The sequence below is a fragment of the Neophocaena asiaeorientalis genome, unplaced genomic scaffold (genome assembly GCF_003031525.2).
Source record: "Neophocaena asiaeorientalis asiaeorientalis breed wild unplaced genomic scaffold, Neophocaena_asiaeorientalis_V1.1 scaffold429, whole genome shotgun sequence".
NCBI classification, from domain to species: domain Eukaryota; kingdom Metazoa; phylum Chordata; class Mammalia; order Artiodactyla; family Phocoenidae; genus Neophocaena; species Neophocaena asiaeorientalis.
In genome coordinates, this window is record NW_020173550.1 from 103900 (window position 1) to 123055 (window position 19156).

Sequence of the window (19156 nt, forward strand, 5' to 3'; positions counted from 1 at the left end):
AAAAACAACCCTATCCCAAAATGGGCAGAAGACCTAAATAGATATTTCTCCAAAGAAGATATACAGATTGCCAACAAACACATGAAAGGATGCCCAACATCACTAATTAGAGAAATGCAAATCAAAAGTACAATGAGCTATCACCTCACACCGGTGAGAATGGCCATCATCAAAAAAATCTACACACATTAAATGTTGGAAAGGGTGTGGAGAAAAGGGAACCCTCTTGCACTGTTGGTGGGAATGTAAATTGATACAGCCACTATGGAGAACAGTATGGAGGTTCCTTAAAAAACTAAAAATAGAGCTACCATATGACCCAGCAAACCCACTCCTGGGCATATACCCTGAGAAAACCATAGTTCAAGAAGGGTCATGTACCACAATGTTCATTGCAGCTCTATTTACACTATCCAGGACATGGAAGCACCCTAAGTGTCCCTCAACAGATGAATGAATAAAGAAGATGTGGCACATATATACAGTGGAATATTACTCAGCCATAAAAGGAGACGAAATTGAGTTATTTGTAGTGAGGTAGATAGACCTAGAGTCTGTCATACTGAGTGAACTCTAATGTGTGACTGTAAGTCTAGTGCATCATTAACCTAAGGACCTCACCATTTGGAAGTTACAGTTTTCTCCATCAGCTTCCCTTATCCTTTTTGGTCTGGTTCTTCTCCTCAAACTGTGGAAACGTCTTTCTTTCAAGTTGCTTTTGTTGCAGAGTTCAGCAAATGACTGTTAGCAACTGTGGTAAAAAAATCCACAGAATACCCCAACTGTTCATCTGCTTCTCAGAAAAATGTACTTTGTGTATTTTTTTGTAAAACAAAGCTTTTTCCAGTGTCAGTGGTGGAAATGTCACAGAAATTGATCATTGGTAGTTCACAATTTATAGTTTCACCAGAGAGAAGAAAAGAAAGACAAGCCAGCAAAGGTATTACCTCTAGAAAAGATTTGGTAAATATTGAAGATTCTACATCTCAACACAAGTTGGTGTCCCATTCCCTAATTCCATCTCTAGATTCATCCATAGACCATGGGCCCTTGTCAGCCAATTCATTGCCTTCTTAACTATTAAAGTAACATTTCTTTCTTACATAAGGGGTGAGAGAAGTTGGTTGATAATTTCTTTTATGCTGTTTCCAACCACTGCCCAAGTTAATGATTTCCCAGGATTATGAATAATTCAGAATGTTATTCCAGCTTCTTTTTTAAAAAATGGTTTATATGGAAATGAATTGGTTTTCAAATTGAATTAAATCAGAATTTTGGGGCATTTTCTTCAATTGATTCAGAATGAGATTTATGGTTGTGGTTAAATATAGGATGGTTATTATTTAAGACAGTTCCTGGTTATGTAGATGGAATATCAAATACACCTTACAAAACTGACTTGCATTAGTTACAATCTATGACTACCCAGTTGGACTGGTTTTGGTATATTCACCTTTTATAGAGAAGAGGCACTGTGGAAGACTGTCATTGATATAGCACAACTTTGGAGACAGAGAGCAGTAAGTTTAAGAAAAGTTAGGTTATCAGCCCTTAAATTTGTACCTTTTTCAAATTTTCACCCTTAACTCTTATTTCTGATTTGTATTATGGTATAGTTTTTGCCATATAGGTGTCTCTGAGTGAATTGTTGCTATGTTATTTTCATTCAAAGCATATTTTGTGAATGTCCGATCAGTAATTTTTTGTGTATAACATATTTGAGATGATTGTTATGTCTTGAAACAAGTGTGATTGAGAAAGCTGTGAAGGTGCCTTGTGATTTTAAAGATTTTAAGTCTTGATTTTACTTCTATGCACATTATCATGTAGACTTGCCTGCATTCAGGAGGTTATATTGAATAACTTCCTAAGGCCTCTTTTAGCCTAATGAGTGAATGAATTATACAAGGCTTAGAATTTGAAAAAGACAGTAAACTATCTTGTACACAATAAATATCTTGATACACACACACACACACACACACACACACACACAAAGCATAGTACTAAGCTGGTGATATGCTGGAATGCCAGACAGAAACAGAAGATCTAGAGGCATATACCCTCAACCAGGGCACAGTATATTCTAATATGTAAAGCTCCTATGAGGCTGTGTTCATAATACAAAATAATAAGACAGGAAAAAGCAGTTCAGCATGATCAAGAGTCAGTGGATATAACAAACAATAGAATTAAACCTCCAAGAATTTCAGACAATAGAATTATTGGATAGGGACTATAAAATATAGATGTTCAAACAGACTAAATCTTACAAGAAAGGATTAAATATACAACGGGAAAATAAGGCACTATTGAAAGCAATCAGGCAGATATAACCAAATAGAACTTTTAGAAATGAAAAATATAGTCCTAAAAATTAAAACAATGAATATATTAAACAGTGGATAGATACAACTGGAATAAGAATTAATAAATCGAAAGATAGAGCTGAGGAGATTAGTGAAACCACAGGGACTTCCCTGGTGGTGCAGTGGATAAGAATCCACCTTCCAGTGCAGGGGACAGGGGTTTGAGCCCTCGTCCGGGAAGATCCCACATGCTGCAGAGCATCTAAGCCTGTGCACCACAATTACCGAGCCTGTGCTCTAGAGCCCATGTGCCACAACTGCTGAGCCCGCATGCTGCAATTACTGAAGCCCCCACGCCTAGAGCCCGTGCTCTGCAAGAGGAGAAGCCACCACAATGAGAAGCCTGCATACAGCAACAAAGAGCGACCTCTGCTTGCCACAGCTAGAGAAAGCCCACGCACAGCAACGAAGACCCAATGCAGCCAAAATAAATAAATAAATAGAATTAAATCTAAAAATAAAAACTACAGCTCACAGTAATAAGAGAATATACTAAAGAGAAATTAAAAGAAATGAGAGCTTGAATAAAAAGGTCTAATTCGTGAGATTGGACTTCTAGAAAAAGGCATATTCAAATTATGGTTGAGAATTTTCTAGCATTGATGAAACACAAATTAGACTCAGTATGTACTGGGTCTAATAGGATTTGATTTTACCCTAATTGCAAGCCAGTAAGTTAGCCTGTTAGAGTTTCATGGATGCTGGCAGAAAACATGAGATTCCTGGATCAGAGACTAAGGACTTTATTACTTAGAGCATGGTAAATGTGTGAGCATGATATTTGCCTTGTTTCCTCCTGCATTCCTCCAAATCCCACCTGTGCAGTGCAGAGGGCTCAGTGGATGCCTGCACATGTAGTGGGTTCCTTTAGAGGAAAGGAACATTGAGCTTGGGGAACTTGCTGTTTTATAGCAAGCAGTGAACAAGCTTGCTCTTTGTCCCAGAGGGAGACATTACCTCATTTCTCAAGTCTGCACAAGGCAAATACAAACCTGAGAAACAGCCCACATAAAGAATGGTCAGAGCCTTGCATTCGTGGTATACCCAGTGAGAGATATATAAACAGTAAGAGATCGATGGAGGATTACCGCTCTGTAGGAATCACACCCTATTCTAAGCTAGATAAAACTAAATCCATACCTGGTTATTTGTAGTGAAACTGAGTTATCCATTTCATGGAAACCAGCAGTAAGGAAAGCTCTGGACTGAGCGTGTCAACCTGCTTTTGCCACTTGATAGATAAATGACCCTAAGAAAATATTTGACCTTTATGAGTTTAAGTTAGCTATGATAAAATCTAATTGTAAAACCTTCTCTACTTATCTCACAGGGTGATGATAAAAAATTAAAGTAAGCATTGAAAATTATAATTTGCTATCTTAAATAACAGAACTTGGTGGCATTGTCATAAATAAAAGCTGTAATATTGTGAATCTGTTGAATCTCTGCAGTAAAAGTAAAAGAAAGCTCAGCCAACTAATGTATCTCTTTGAAAATGTAATTGTTTTAAGCTAACATTTAATTAATATTTTGATGACTAAGCATTTCCATGGCAGTAACAGGTAAAATAAAATCTCCAAGGGGCTTCCCTAGTGGCGCAGTGGTTGAGAGTCCGCCTGCCAATGCAGGGGACACAGGTTCGTGCCCCGGTCCGGGAGGATCCCACATACCGCGGAGCGGCTGGGCCCGTGAGCCATGGCCGCTGAGCCTGCATGTCCAGAGCCTGTGCTCCGCAATGGGAGAGGCCACAACAGTGAGAGGCCCACGTACCGGAAAAAAAAAACCAAAAAAAAAACCTCCAACCATTTGAGTTGTGTAAATGCCACATAGGATATTAAGGTTTGCTTCTAATTGTGATGATAATTGAATTTAGTGTGGGCAGGTTTTGTCCTGTATATACTATGACATTTTATGTAAGGGACTTGAGTATCTGCAGATTTTGGTATCCATAGGGAGTTCTAGAACCAATCCCCTGCAGATACCTAGAGATGGCTGTATATGTTACTTTTACTTTTGCTACTCTGTACCTCTGAAGGTATTGACCTTAAAATGGAGTACAATACGATAGTATTTTTTACCAAGAAAACAAGGTATTTTTAGCATAGTGCAAACTGAAATGCTTCTGATTTAGAAGTTGTACATTACCAAAATAATTGTTTATTTTTTAATCTTTAATTCTTGTATTCTTCTCAACAGTGTGTAGTATTGACTGAGATCAAACTATCATTTCAGAAGAAAATCAATGACTTTTGCCGTTCTCAGTGCCCTCCAATAAAGGTAATAGTATCACTTAATAATGACACATAGTTTACCAAAGGAAAAGCACTTTCAGTATTAGAATTTATAGCTTTTCAGTGAGTTATATAAGAAACTTTTTACATGAGGACAATCAATAATACTTTTTAATTTTGGTTTTCGAAGTGTGGTCCAAGGACACTGAGGGTCCCTGAGACCCTTTCATAGGGTCTGCAAAGTCAAACTATTATAATATTACTGAAATGTTATTTGCTTTTTTCACTGTGATTCTCTTATGGGGTGCAATAGAGTTTACAAAGTCTACTTGATATGTGGTGATATTATTGCTCTGACAGCTAATTGAATGTGTGTGTGTGTTCTTGTCTTTTAAGTGTTTCTTGGTTTTACTTTCTAACACAGTAAATATCAGTACGTATAACCCACATAAATAAAATCTAATTGGGTCATCAGTAATTTTTAAGAATGTGAAGGGATCGTGAAACCAAAAAGAAAGAGAACTGTTGAATTGTAACAGTAGAGTAGAGGTGGCTAGACCAGTTAGGGGCTAATGCAGTAAGTAGTCCAAGTGAGAGATACTTGTGCCTTGATGGGAATAGAGAATGTGAGAAGTCATTGAATTCGAGGTATCTTTTGTAAAAACAGACTAATGGGATTGAGAATGGATGAATAAGAGTTGTGAAGGAAAGAATGATAAAGAATGACTCCTAGATTTTTGTTCAGAGTAATTAGGTATTGTTAAGTAGTGATGACATTGAGAAGAATGGAAAGAGGTCTAGATGAGAAGAATGGAAAGAGGTCTACATCCCCTACAACTGCATACATATTACTAACTCCACCTCCTTCGTGGGGTCCTTTGTTCCTTTGGCGAAAGGAAAATGCTATTTGTTCCTTTGAGATAGGCACTAAACTATCATCATACTGTATAAAATAGATGTGCTGAAAATCTTTGGATTGTGGTACTTACATAGCATATTTATACTCTGTAGAACATTTGTGTTGTTTTACAAATTAAATTAAGTAGATGAATAAGACAGAGTAGTCAGTAAACTTAGAACAGAACACAAAAGTTTTACAAAATAGGGCTTCCCTGGTGGCGCGGTGGTTGGGAGTCCGCCTGCCGATGCAGGGGACACGGGTTTGTACCCCGGTCCGGGAGGATCCCACGTGCCGCAGAGCAGCTGGGCCCATGAGCCATGGCCGCTGGGCCTGCGCATCCGGAGCCTGTGCTCCACAACGGGAGAGACCACAGCAGTGAGAGCCCTGCGTACCGCAAAAAAAAAAAAAAAAAAAAAAAAAATTGTTTTACAAAATAATTACACAAGGTTGTAAAGTAAAATCTTTATGTGATTGATGCATATATTCATACTTTAAAGTTGTTTTGCAAAGAAAGAAATTGTCCTTGAGTTTGCAGCTTTTAAACTTAAAAAAAAAGCTTATAAATTTCTTCTCGGTTTTATGTCTCATAAAAAATGCTGTAGGTACCTATTTTGATAGTAAAGGCAGTGCATGATCAAGTAGGAGGTAGTCTTCTGTTAGCTATTTCACTACCTCATATAATAGGTGGTATAAATTATTTCAATGGGCTACGTTCTTATGCCCAAATATGATTGGCTTTAGTTTTTGTTAGAAAAATATCACCTTATACAGGATCATATGTGTTACAGATTAAGACTTTTTCTTTATTATCAGTATGTCTAAAACTAACTGAGCACAAAAATAATTGCTTTACATTTTCTTAGACTGGAGAATGTTATAAAAATCACTTTCAATAAAACATTTATGATTGTGTTTAAGAATCTGATTCTTAACCTTTCATAATTTCGATGTGCACTGTTAGTACCTCAACCCCTTTCCTGTTGACGCCACTCTGAGTTTTTAGCTGTTTTATTTTCCTTCAACTCTACCGCTTTTGGTGAATGGACACTCCATTCTTCTTTTCTAAAATGAAGGGTAAGAATTCACTGCTAGACTGTCAAACCAAGTTATCTTTCTTATATTCTGTGCTTGATTTTTAGGGCAAGGCACGAATTTTTGTTATTTAAAAATTATAGAATGTACAATGATGGTGTGCTGATGTTGCTTCTAATTTTGTTAACACTAGATATCCAGTCCGAAATATCAAAATCCTTGATTCCAAAACCAATTTACAAACAAATTATCATATTTGTGGTCACTTTATACCTCAAATAATATGCTTAATTATAAATAAAATTGTCACCAAAAGGCCTAAGATAGTTGAGGGGTTGTTTTTCTTTATATAAATGTATAAGCTTGAACTTGTTTCTTTATTTCACAGTTCATCAGTGCAGATATACATGGAATTTGGTCACGGTTGTTTTGTGATTTCGGTGACGAATTTGAAGTTTTAGATACAACAGGAGAGGAACCAAAAGAGATTTTCATTTCAAATATAACGCAAGTATGATTATATACATATATTATTGTATATGTATATGATTGATTTTTTTTAAGTTGATGTGAAAACTTTTTTAAAAGGTGATATTAGCAAAATATTGTAATATGCAGTATTTTTTATTTGTTTAAAATTGAAGTTAGAATATTAAGAGAGAGTATTCTGGATTCCATCTAACATTTTTTAACAATTGATGAACATTTGCTTATGTCATTAATTTTAATTTTGTTCTCTGTCATGTTCCTATGGGACATGAATTGTGAGTCAGTGTTTACTGAACTGTTGATTTGTCAGATCATAGATGTACTAAGTATGTAATAAGTCACTTGGCCCAACACTCTGACTCCAGGAAGATGAACACTTAAGTCATCATAAACAAAAGCTTTTCTAATTTGTTATATTTCTAAAACATTATTTGGAGGATGAGAAAAGTTTAAGAGTTATTAACCTTCAAATCAAAAACTGAATTTTCTAACCATGTTCTCTTAATATCATGCAAGCTTAATTTTTTATTCCCTGAAAGAATTGGAGAAATTATTATGATCCATTTTTACTACTTTTTCTGTAGTTTAGCCTAAACCATTAACTTTATTTGCACTCTTAATGATCAATTTACATTAAAGCTCAAAAGAAACCAAACATAAGGAAATGATAATATACTTTGACTGAATAGTATTTGTGATTTTATCTTTGTGCTTTCTTTTTAAAGCCAGTGTACTGTTGCCTTTCTCACCCCTTTTTAAGAAAAAATTCATTGAAAAATCATTTTGTGTATCTCTTTGCTTACAGAATGGTTATTGTTCAGCCTTTTACCTTCTCTAGTTATTGTTAGTTTGTCCCTAAGAATATTATAGAGTTAGAATAAGCTCCAAGGGATCTTGTATTGCACTGATATTGTCTTTTATTGAATAGTGCAGGAAATATGGAGGTTATCCATAAAAAATTAGAAAAATATCATGAATGTTCCCATTTAACTTATCTATAAATTATTTCTCCTTAAAGTCCTTATGAATTCTATTCTTGTTGAGATATTAGTAAACCCACATTACATTAATTTTATCTACATGTTTGTGATCATAATTGTATTTCTCAAACCCTTAAACAGCAAGAGAATTTTTAGAATTTACATACTTATGAAAGAGAGAATTATAATTCTATTAGCTTTTATGTAAATTAAATTATTATCACATTATTCAAGCAATGTGATGGATTATATGCAGTTAGGAAATTTCCTGGTGTCTGACCTATCTCATCCACCTTTTAGGTGAGTTAAGCCAATTCCTTCCTGTTTTTATCTTGATAAGCAGGGATACATAATATTTCTTTGCTTTAAAGTGTTGGATAAGCTTTAAACTACCACTTTCCTGGCTTTAAATTTCCATCCTCTGTTCTTACATTTCTTTGATCTTCAAAGTTAGACTCATCTTTTATGTACAGAGTCTGTCATGAATGACTTTGAAACTTACCATTCAGTCACTTTGAATGTTTTTATAAATCACGAGAATCTTTGCATCTGTGAAATATTTGAACTCCCTTGTGGAATCTGTTTCCCCCAAACATAGAAATTATATTTTAAACATTCATAATAAAATAAGTTTGAAAATCACATAATAAAATGATAAGTCACTATTTTGTTACAATTCTTTAAAGCATTGCTTTTAATATGGAAGGAGAAGAATGGCTTGGAATTTTGGTTATTTTGAGAATTTTATGATAATATGTTCCTTTTTGTGTGAGATTTGGAATTTGTACAAAAAAGGAATACATGGACTTGTTTTTTAGTATATTACTCTTATTTCTAGGCTAATCCTGGCATTGTCACTTGCCTTGAAAATCGTCCTCACAAACTTGAAACAGGACAATTCCTAACATTTCGAGAAATTAATGGAATGACAGGCTTAAATGGATCCACACAACAAATAACTGGTAAGTTTATGTGTTTTATTAATTCATTTATACTTATCCATTATTCAGCATGTTTACAGTTCAGACACTATACTCAGTGTCAAGAACACACCATCAGCTCAGACAGACATGATCCAATTCTTGGCCTCAAGACATTTAATCCAAGTGAGGGGATACTAACATTCAGCAGTGATGGTATAAAGAAAGAAAAAGCATTCTGGGAACTCTAACCTTAGCAAGGAAACCTACTCACTTTTGGTACAGCAGCAGTGGGGACAGGGTATCTTGATTAAAATTGATTGCATTGGCTTACGAAGATGATGAAAAGAATATTCTGTGCAGAGACAAACAGTAAAAAGCAAGAGAATTCAAAGAACTTAAAGATGTAATATAGCAGGGGTGACAGTTGGAGTTGAGATAGCAAGAGTCTTAAGACATTTAAGGGAAAACTTTATGGTAGGTGAGTGAAGATTCTGGCACCTTATTTACACATTAGGGAGTGCAAGAAGAGGAGCAGGTTTTGGAGAGAAATAATGAGTACAGTCTAGGCTTGTTGGGTGAGGTGACGGTGAAGTATTCAAGTGAAGATATATGTTTTTGTTCAGTGGCTTGGATAAAGGGATGAATGGATGTTATTGCAGGCAGGTTTGTGGATTTATTGGCAAGAAGCTGTAGGAATGTTTTGTCAGTGGACTGAGATGAAATCATGGCCCAAAGGAGAGGTAAGGTGGTAAGGCCAGAGATTTGAGGAGAATAAACATTTTAAAAAATCGAAAAATCATCAGGCTTCATTTAGGATCCATTTGAAGTTGAAAATAATGAATTTATAGCAGCGTTAGTCTGCGTAGTTTGTGATTTTCCTCCAGCCATGTTTAAAAAAGTTAAAGACATTGCTAGATGTCTTGTAACTCAGAGACAGCATGTTTACACCTGTTCAGTTGAGAGTGATTCAGTTTTATCTTTAGGGCATCTAAAAGTATAATTATGTGATTAGTGTATAGACTAGTAAATGGATTACTTTTATTTTTCTTTTCATGACTACGAGATGGATCCTTAGGAGAGAAAAAAAAAAAAAATCAGTCCCTGTTACGAACTCTTTATACCAAAACAACTTTGGATCTATATTTAAGAATCTTTGGGGAGTTCCCTGGTGGCACAATGGTTGAGACTCTGCTGCCAGTGCAGGGGGCCAGGGTTCGATCCCTGGTCAGGGAACTAGATCCCACATGCATGCCGCAACTAAAAGTTTGCATGCCACAACTAGGGGGTCCACGAGTCACAACTAAGGAGCCCACCTGCTGCAACTAAGACCCGGCGCAACCAAATAAATAAATATTAAAAAAAAAAAATCTTTGGTAACAAAACTGTTGGATTGTTTCCCAGACTGTATCTAACTATGTAAAATATAGATTGAGATCACTGATATTAAAGAATTTTTATCTGTTTTTGCATAAATTGACTCAACTAACTATTTAGGATTATCCTTTGTTGTGTTGGGGGCCATGCAATGGTGGATTGTGGTGCTGGATCTGCATCTTGAGGCTATATGTATATATTAACAGGAGAAGCCACTGGATATCAAGGAATGAAAATAAAACCCACATTTTGTACCAAAAATTCTTTGGGCAGAGAGAGAATATTTGAATAGAGTAGCAGTTTATGAAACTTTTTTTTTCTTAACATTTATTAGTTGGTACTTACTGCTCTAAAGTAATTTTCTGTTATTTGAAAAACATTTTTAAATAGCTAAAACAATATATGCTTATTCTAGATATATATATGTATTTATGTTTAGGTAGAGTTAAAAATGAGTACTAGTTCAGACCTCCCCTCTACTCCAGAAGTAACAGCAGCTAAGTTTGATGTGTACTCTGCTGACCTTTTCTGTCTACTTAATATATAAACCTTGTTTATTTAATTTAATTTTGTGAATAAGCAAATCGTTCAAAAACAATAGAAGGGGGACTTCCCTGGTGGTACAGTGGTTAAGGATCCACCTGCCAATGCTGGGGACACGGGTTTGATCCCTTATCCGGGAGGATACCACATGCCGCGGAGCAACTAAGCCCATGCACCACAACTGCTGAGCCTGCACTCTAGAGCCCGCGAGCCACAACTACTGAGCCCGCATGCCACAACTAGTGAAGCCTGCACACCTGGAGCCTGTGCTCCGCAACAAGGCAAGCCACCACAATGAGAATCCCATGCACCGCAATGAAGAGTAGACCCACTCACCGCAACTAGAGAAAGCCCATGCACAATGAAGACCCAGTGCAGCCAAAAATAAATAAATTAATTAATTTTAAAAAAAATAGAAGGCAAATGTTTATAGTGAAAACTTTATTGCCCACCTATGGCTCCCACTCATTCTTACCTGTCCACTATTCTTAGTTTATTGTGTGCCCTTCCAGGTTTCCTTATGCATTTTTACATGCAAGGTAACATATTATGACTAGAGCTACCCTTTGCCTTTTCATTAAATTAAACATCTAGATGGTCTTTTCACATCAGTAATTGTAGAATAGTCTCCTGTATGATTGAAAGTGGTATAGTATAATTTTGGTTTGCGTTTTACATTTTATGAATGAGATTAAGTATCTTTTCTTAAGTTTTAGAGCTATTTCTTTTTCCTTTAATGTGAATCATCTGTCCTTTGCCCACTTTCTCACTGAGTTGTTATTTTTCCCCAGAACTCCTAATATATAGGGCATGTTTGCTGAGTTTTTTTTTTTTAATATGAGTTGCAAAATTTTTTTTCTAGTTTGGCATTTGACTTTGCTTGTGATGGCTCTATGTGTATATGATGTCAAAGCTTTCAATTTTTTCTTTTGAGTCATAATTAGGAAAACCTTCCTTACTGCAAAGTTTTAAAGCAATTTTTCTCCTATGCTCTTATCTAATAATTTTTTTGTCATTGTTTTTGATATTTAAAACTTTTATCCATTTGGAATACTTTCCCAGATGGCTTTTTTTCCAAAAGATTTATTGAGTATCTTTTCTTTGCTGGTTTGAGGTACCACCTTAATTGTGTCCCTTGTGGGTCTGTTACTGAATAATCTATTCTGTTTGTCTGCCTGTCTATTCATGAGCCAGTATCATACTATTTTAGTTATTATGAATTATATATATATAAAGTATCAGTATATTAATTATTGAGTCTTTATAAAGTATTTTAATATCTAATAATAAGCACCTCTCATTCCTTTTTTTTCCTTCCAAGTTTTCTTGGCCTTTTTTGCTTAAGTCCTTATATTTGTATGGGAAACATAATCTGTCTAGCTCCCCACACTTCCACCCACCACCAAATAAAATGATTTATACTGAGATCTTAATTTTGTAAACTATGAAAAATTAACATCTTTATGGTGATAAACCTTCAAATTTAAATACTTATATCAGTATGTAATGGTTTTCTTTTTTCCTCCTTTTAGTGGTATCACCATTTTCTTTTAGCATTGGTGATACTAGAGAACTGGAACCTTATTTACATGGAGGGATAGCTGTTCAAGTTAAGACTCCTAAAACATTCTGCTTTGTAAGTATTTTTTTTTCTGATTAAAAAAATGTTTCTTTACAGAAGAATGGCAGGGAGAAAAAAAGCAATAAAAGTAATTCAAAGGCTGAACAGATTTTGTTTTTTAATTTGTACCCACTTTCAGGAAAATGGAATCAATCTATGGAAATAAACTGATAGCAGCAAAAAAATTTACAGCTACAATACCCATCCATAGAGTTCACAAAGGAACTACTCCTTTGTGACTCATCAAAGAGTTGATTATACTTCTTATAATTACTTCCTAAGACAAAGGATATAACTAATATGTATTTGAAAGATTTAATAAGCATTGATTCATTATATGTTCTGTTTTATTACTCAGTCATTTACATTTTTGAAGTAAAAGGAATATTTCTTTTATTCATCATATTTGTTAATCCAGGTTTTTAAATTTTTAATGTTTTGGATTTCAAGAAATAATGTAGGGGCTTCCCTGGTGGCGCAGTGGTTGAGAGTCCGCCTGCCGATGCAGGGGACGCGGGTTCATGCCCTGGTCCGGGAAGATCCCACATGCCGTGGAGCGGCTGGGCCCGTGAGCCATGGCCGCTGAGCCTGTGCGTCCGGAGCCTGTGCTCCACAACGGGAGAGGCCACAACAGTGAGAGGCCTGCATACCGCAAAAGAAAAAAGAAAAAAAAAAGAAATACTGTAATATGTTAGAAATGTTAAATAATTCCCATAAACTGGCATTGAAAGGAAAGGTAAGTATCCGTACAGAGAGAATGTAGAGGCTACTTGTATCAAGGAACCAGCGAGCCTCTTGCTGCTTAAATCCTTAGGCCACTTCTCAGCATAAGCTGTCTAATAAGTCTCTTTTTTCTTGCAAGTTCTCAAGGTTTTAACTTGACTGCCTTTTCTTTTCCAGAACAATTATTAACTAAAGTCTTCTACAGGGTTTTGTTCAAGCCAAAGTTAGAGCTAAACAGATTAAAATGCTACAGCTAGTCAAATCTGCTGTAGGAAGATTTGTGCATTACTTCCTCTTGCCATTTACCCCAGTTTTTAATTATGCCTCAAGTAAATTTCAGATTGGGTTTGTTTTTTTGGGGGGGCAGAGGTGGTGGTGGAGTGTTGGTTGGGTTTTTTTGGGCTTGGTGTGTCCTTTGCTCCACACAGAAAATTTTAACTGGGTATTTATTCAAGTTATGTCAGGCATAACGAGTCCTGATAACTTGGTATCAAAAAAATATGGTAGCTCTTTGACTAAGATTATAGATTTTTTCAAGTATACAAATGTTTGTACCAATTCTTCCCAAATTTACTATTTGGAGCAGGTTATCTAGTTGCATGTAACATTAAAAAAATAAAGTGTGATAATACGAAAAGTGGTAACCAGTGAATGGTAGCTATTTTATATTTCAGTTAAAACATATTAGCCTAACCTTATTTATTTCAGACCTTTGGGAGGGAGCCATTGCTTTTAGTGCTCTGTGTAGTTTGTCAAGTAGTCATGTGCTTGCTCCGAAGTAATAGTGGATTTTTTTCTGTTGTTTGTTTTGTTTTTTTCTGTTAGGAACCATTAGAGAAGCAGATAAAACATCCAAAGTGCCTTATTGCGGATTTTAGCAAACCTGAGGTAAATAAATGCTTTGCAGGTTTGAGAAAGGCGGGTGGGGATTGGTAAGGGATTATGAAGATTTCTGTCAGACTGTCGGATTTTTAAAAAATAAAAGTTGTATTCATGTATCTAGAGCTGATGCCGAAGGATTAAAAATAGGAATTTATATAATGGAAATGTTAAAATAATAGGAAAAAGGTTTACTTTTATAATGATATACCAGGTTTGATAGTGTAAAGGTGGTTTCATTAATTTATGCAAAGATTTTCTGAACCATGTAGAGTTTTATATAATACATAGTTCTTCCGTAAAAACTTTGGAAGCATTTATTCTGTTTTTTTTAAATCACTGGATCAGTTTTGTAGCAGTGAATGTATTTGTGATAAGTAAAGAATTATATTCGATATTAACAGTTTCCAAATTTGTAAATGTTAATAAAGAAAAAGAATTCGGTGCTCTTGTACAGACATTTTGTTTCCTTTGTTCAGGTGGTAATACTTTGTTTCATATGGATAACCTAATAAAAACTAGTCATAGAGCCTGGGATTAAAACTTAGATCTTGGGCTTCCCTGGTGGCACAGTGGTTGAGAGTCCACCTGCCAATGCAGGGGACGTGGGTTTGTGCCCCGGTCTGGGAAGATCCCACATGCCGCGGAGCGGCTGGGCCCGTGAGCCTTGGCCGCTGAGCCTGCGTGTCTGGAGCCTGTGCTCCGCAACGGGAGAGGGAAAAAAACCTTAGATCTTTGTTTAAATATATCTTTATGACCTTGAAGTCAAGTCTCAGCTTCCTTATCTGTTATATAAAGATAATAGTAATAAGCTAATACATTTATTATAATGATTAAATTAAATAATGTCTTAAAAGCATTAGCACAGTGCCTGACACATATTACACACTCAATAAATATTGACCAATTTTTAATGTTCTAAATAGGCACCTTTAGAGATTCACTCAGCCATGCTTGCCTTGGACCAGTTTCAGGAGAACTATAGTCGCAAGCCAAATACTGGGTAATGTTCTTTGTTTGAAATAACTTTTTTTTTTATTGTAATACCACTAGATACACCAAACTGTATAAACACTTCTGACCTGGTCTTTTTTCTGGTAGGAGTGGAGAGATCAAAAATTTATAAAAATGGAGTTATACTAAATAAGAATTTTCCTATTTTGAAGTCTTCAAAAGCTGTAACTTTTTAAAATAAAAAATCTGAGAATTATTAAATTATGAATCCGCTATAGAATTTTTTATCTCCTGGTATTGTTGCAAAAAGTTTTTGCCATGTATATTTAAAACTAAACATTATATACTGTTCTTAGGTGAGCATGATTTTGATGTAGTTTTGAAGTAATGTATTTATAAACCAGTTACCTTAAAGTCAGTAAGCACTTTGTAATCCACAGGTTTTCAACATATTTCTTAAATTTCAGTTTTGAATATGACCTACTGTTTATAGCAATTGAGAACATTGAAATTGGGGTGTTTTATTTTGAATCCTAGATGCCAACAAGATTCAGAAGAGCTGTTGAAACTAGCAACATCTATAAGTGAAACCTTGGAAGAGCAGGTGAATATTCAAAGTTATGGCCATCAAAAATTATGTAACATATAAATCTATATATTACTGTTCTCTTATCCTGCAAATTCCAGTTTTGCTACTTATTGACTCTGTGACAGTAAGCAAGTTACTTGACATTATTCTACTTGAGTTTTGCAAATCTTTGCCTGGTTTTTAATTAGGTTGTTATCTTCTTATTAATTGAGAGCATTCTTTATATAATCTGGAAATTAGTCCTTTATCAGACACACATTTTACAGATATTTTCTTCCAGTCTTTGGGTTGTCTTTTCATTTTACTATCAATACAGTGTCTTTTGAGGAGCACAGGTTTTTAATTTTGCTGAAGTTCAGTTTATCAGTTTTTCTTTTTTATGGTTTGTGCCCTTTTTTAACTCAAAATCATAAAGCTTTTCCCCTGTATTTTCTTCTAGAAGGTTTATTGTTTTGTGAGTTTATTTTTCTGTACCATACAAAGTATAGTTCGTGTACATGACTATACATTTTGAACTCACTGTGTACAGTTTTGTACTTTTTTTTTTTTTTTTTTTGCTGTACGCGGGCCTCTCACCATTGTGGCCTCTCCCGTTGCAGAGCACAGGCTCCGGATGCGCAGGCTCAGCGGCCATGGCTCATGGGCCCAGCCGCCCCGCAGCATGTGGCATCCTCCCGGACCGGGGCATGAACCCGTGTCCCCTGCATCAGCAGGCGGACTCTCAACCACTGCGCCACCAGGGAAGCCCTGTACTTTTATTAATTTGTTCTTTTCTGTCTTGCCAGGCATAGATCAAGGTTAATTATTTTGTGTATGAATATCCAGTAATTCTAGCCCATTTATTGAAAAGACAGTTTTTTTTTTATTCAGTTTTTTTGGCATCTTTGTCAGAAATTTATTGACCACATATGTGTAGGGCTCTTTCTGAACCCAATATTATCTTCCATTGGTTGTTTCTATCCTTTTGCTAGTACCATCCTATTTTGATTACTGTAGCTTTATAGTAAGACTTGAAATCAGGTTTAGTCACTGGTGCATTTCTCAGAAGGAGCTTAGAATTAACCGTATTCCCTGAGTTCTTAACACATTTCAAATTTTTATGTAACCTTTATTCTTGAAAGGAGCCTGGCTGAAAGTAAAATTCAAGGCTGTTAACTTTCTTCCTTGATATCTTGCTTTGTATCTTGTAGTTGAGAAATAGGATGTCAGCTTACTTTTCTTACTTTTTATAAATAATCTGGTCTTTTTGCCTTGGGGCCCTGTATATTTTTTTCTTCTGTGTATTTTTTCATCTGTGAAATCTAATAGTTTTACCAAGTTATAACTCAAGATTGACCATTCAGTCAATTTTTCGAGGTATACCATGAGCCCATTTTGATTCATACTTTCTTTTATTTATTTATTTTTCCCCTTTGGGGAAGGTGGAATGGATCATTTGGGTTCTTAGTTATTAAATTTCTGATTCAAGGTGGGGTTTTCCACATCTCCAAGTGTTTGTTGATATATAATTCACTCAGTCAAATTTACTCTGCCTTATAATTAGTTTGGGGGAGAAATTTTCAGTACTGAAATGTTTTGATTCTAATTTTCTGTCTCCTTTTTACATCTTCTGTGTTTGGTAAACTGATTTTTCTGTATATGCTTTTGGACAGGGTAAGGTTTTTTCGTGCTTTTTCAGATTTTTATTTCTAGAGCCCCTCTTCCTCTTCTCTTCCTGAAAAGGAGTTTCTTTAATAGGTGATTTTTTTTTTTAACTAAAAAAATTTTTTTGGTGGATACGTGTTGATATATCTTGTGGATCTCTTTGCTTTCTGCCAAATCCTACTTAACTTCCTCTCTTACTTCCTTTTTTAGCCTTCTCTGTCAAGGGATATCTCCCCCTTTCTATCATTCTCCCCAGGGAAGTTCTTTCATCATAGCCACTGCTGAGATCTGCCAGACTTCATACATGTTCAGTATTTTTTGCACTTAGTATGGGCCTTCTGTTTTCTCAGGATGATTTTGACTGTGCTTTGTCACATTAGGCTTTTCATTCTCTCTTCTGTGGTTACACGCTTCCTGCTCTCTGTTCAGGCTTGCAGCAATATGAAGTCCAGAAATAGTTCATTTGTGGTTTGGTGTTTGTTTTTCTATTTACAGGCAATTTGAAGTTCATATTTTCTGTTTCTTAGTAATACTGAAGCCCTGCCACTGGTTTATTTCTCTTCTTGTGGATATGTATCATCTTTTGGAGACCGTGTGCAGAAATTCAGATATAGGCCTTAGTCGTTATCCTAGGGTGATGAAAAACTCCCCAGATTTGGATGTTTGTTTATTAAAAAATATAAAATCTTGAAAGATAGTGTAACCTAATGGTAAGAATAGAGCTGGAGAGTTGGACTTTTTGGGTTCAGATTCTGGTTTGACCACTTACTAGCAGTAAAATCTTGAGTAAATTACTTAATCTTTCAAAGTTTCAGTTTTCTAATTTGTATGATAGAAATTATATTTCCTAGGATTATTTTGAAGATTACATGTGGACTAATAATATACAACTCAAAATAGATGCTCAACCAAATTACCTGCTTCTATTAGCATTCTTGTCATTGTTAATATTATCAGTACCACCAATATCTCTGCATTCAGAAATGCCACATCTTAAATGAAATTGTAATCTGAGTTGAGTTTAGTGCTAAATAGTTGTAAAATAGTGAGATATAGAAAATTGAAATGGAGTGGGTGGAATGTGAGTAAATAGTAATCTCTTTTTGTATCATAGATATCTTTGATAATGTAATAAAAGCCTTCCTTCTTCCCCTAAATGTACATTTTACATAGAATTTCAAGAGATTAATTGAGCCCTACTTGAATCCTAGGTTAAGATTCTAGTTACTGATGTTGAAAGAACAGGAAGAGAAAGAGAAGCCAGAGCTCATGAAGAGATCTTTGTAACAAATAAGAAATTGTGCTAAAATAATAGCTCCAAAATCCAGTTCTCCATTTTTTTCTTAAAAATACTAATAAATTTTATTTTGAGAAACATCATTTCAGTTTAAGTATGATAATGAGAACTTTGTGGTGATTGGCTCTTAGATTTGTATGCAAAAGTGCCATTACTCTCAATTTTTTTCCTAAACTGCCTTTTCTAACAATGTATTGCCTCATTTTTTACAGTTTTACTTTTTATTTGCCACTTCAAGCACAAATGATAGCTCATCATTTTTTATGGGTCATTTTTTTTTTTTTTCATTTATGTAGGTGCAAGGTTTTTCCATAGTTTTCATTAAAACATGTTTTTTAAAATTCTGGTTGTTTGTCCGACATCACGGTAGATAATCCAGTTAATTCTAAATTGTTCCCTAGTGTCACATAAAGAGTCAAAAAGCAAAATTGGGCAGGTACTGGTAATGAAATATACTGCTTAAGGTAACTGACATGGAATTGGATCTTTTATTATGAGATTGGGACTTTTTTTTAGGACTCAAAAACTATTAGGGAAATTGAGTAGCTCTTTTAGAAGTTAAGGTATAATTATTTATTGAAATTTTGAGTATACCATGTGAATACTG

The 19156-nt window shown here is 35.1% G+C and overlaps 1 protein-coding gene across 2 annotated transcripts in view; it reads left to right on the forward strand.

Moving 5' to 3' along the window:
* Window positions 1-19156, forward strand: part of UBA6 (ubiquitin like modifier activating enzyme 6) — a 79806-nt gene that overhangs the window by 30184 nt on the left and 30466 nt on the right. For both annotated transcript variants that reach the window (XM_024747676.1, XM_024747677.1), the window contains exons 7-13: window positions 4566-4646; window positions 6922-7044; window positions 8841-8964; window positions 12375-12478; window positions 14012-14074; window positions 14992-15068; window positions 15557-15623. In XM_024747676.1, coding sequence (XP_024603444.1) covers window positions 4566-4646; window positions 6922-7044; window positions 8841-8964; window positions 12375-12478; window positions 14012-14074; window positions 14992-15068; window positions 15557-15623 — 639 coding nt within the window. The remainder of the gene's footprint in view (window positions 1-4565; window positions 4647-6921; window positions 7045-8840; window positions 8965-12374; window positions 12479-14011; window positions 14075-14991; window positions 15069-15556; window positions 15624-19156) is intronic.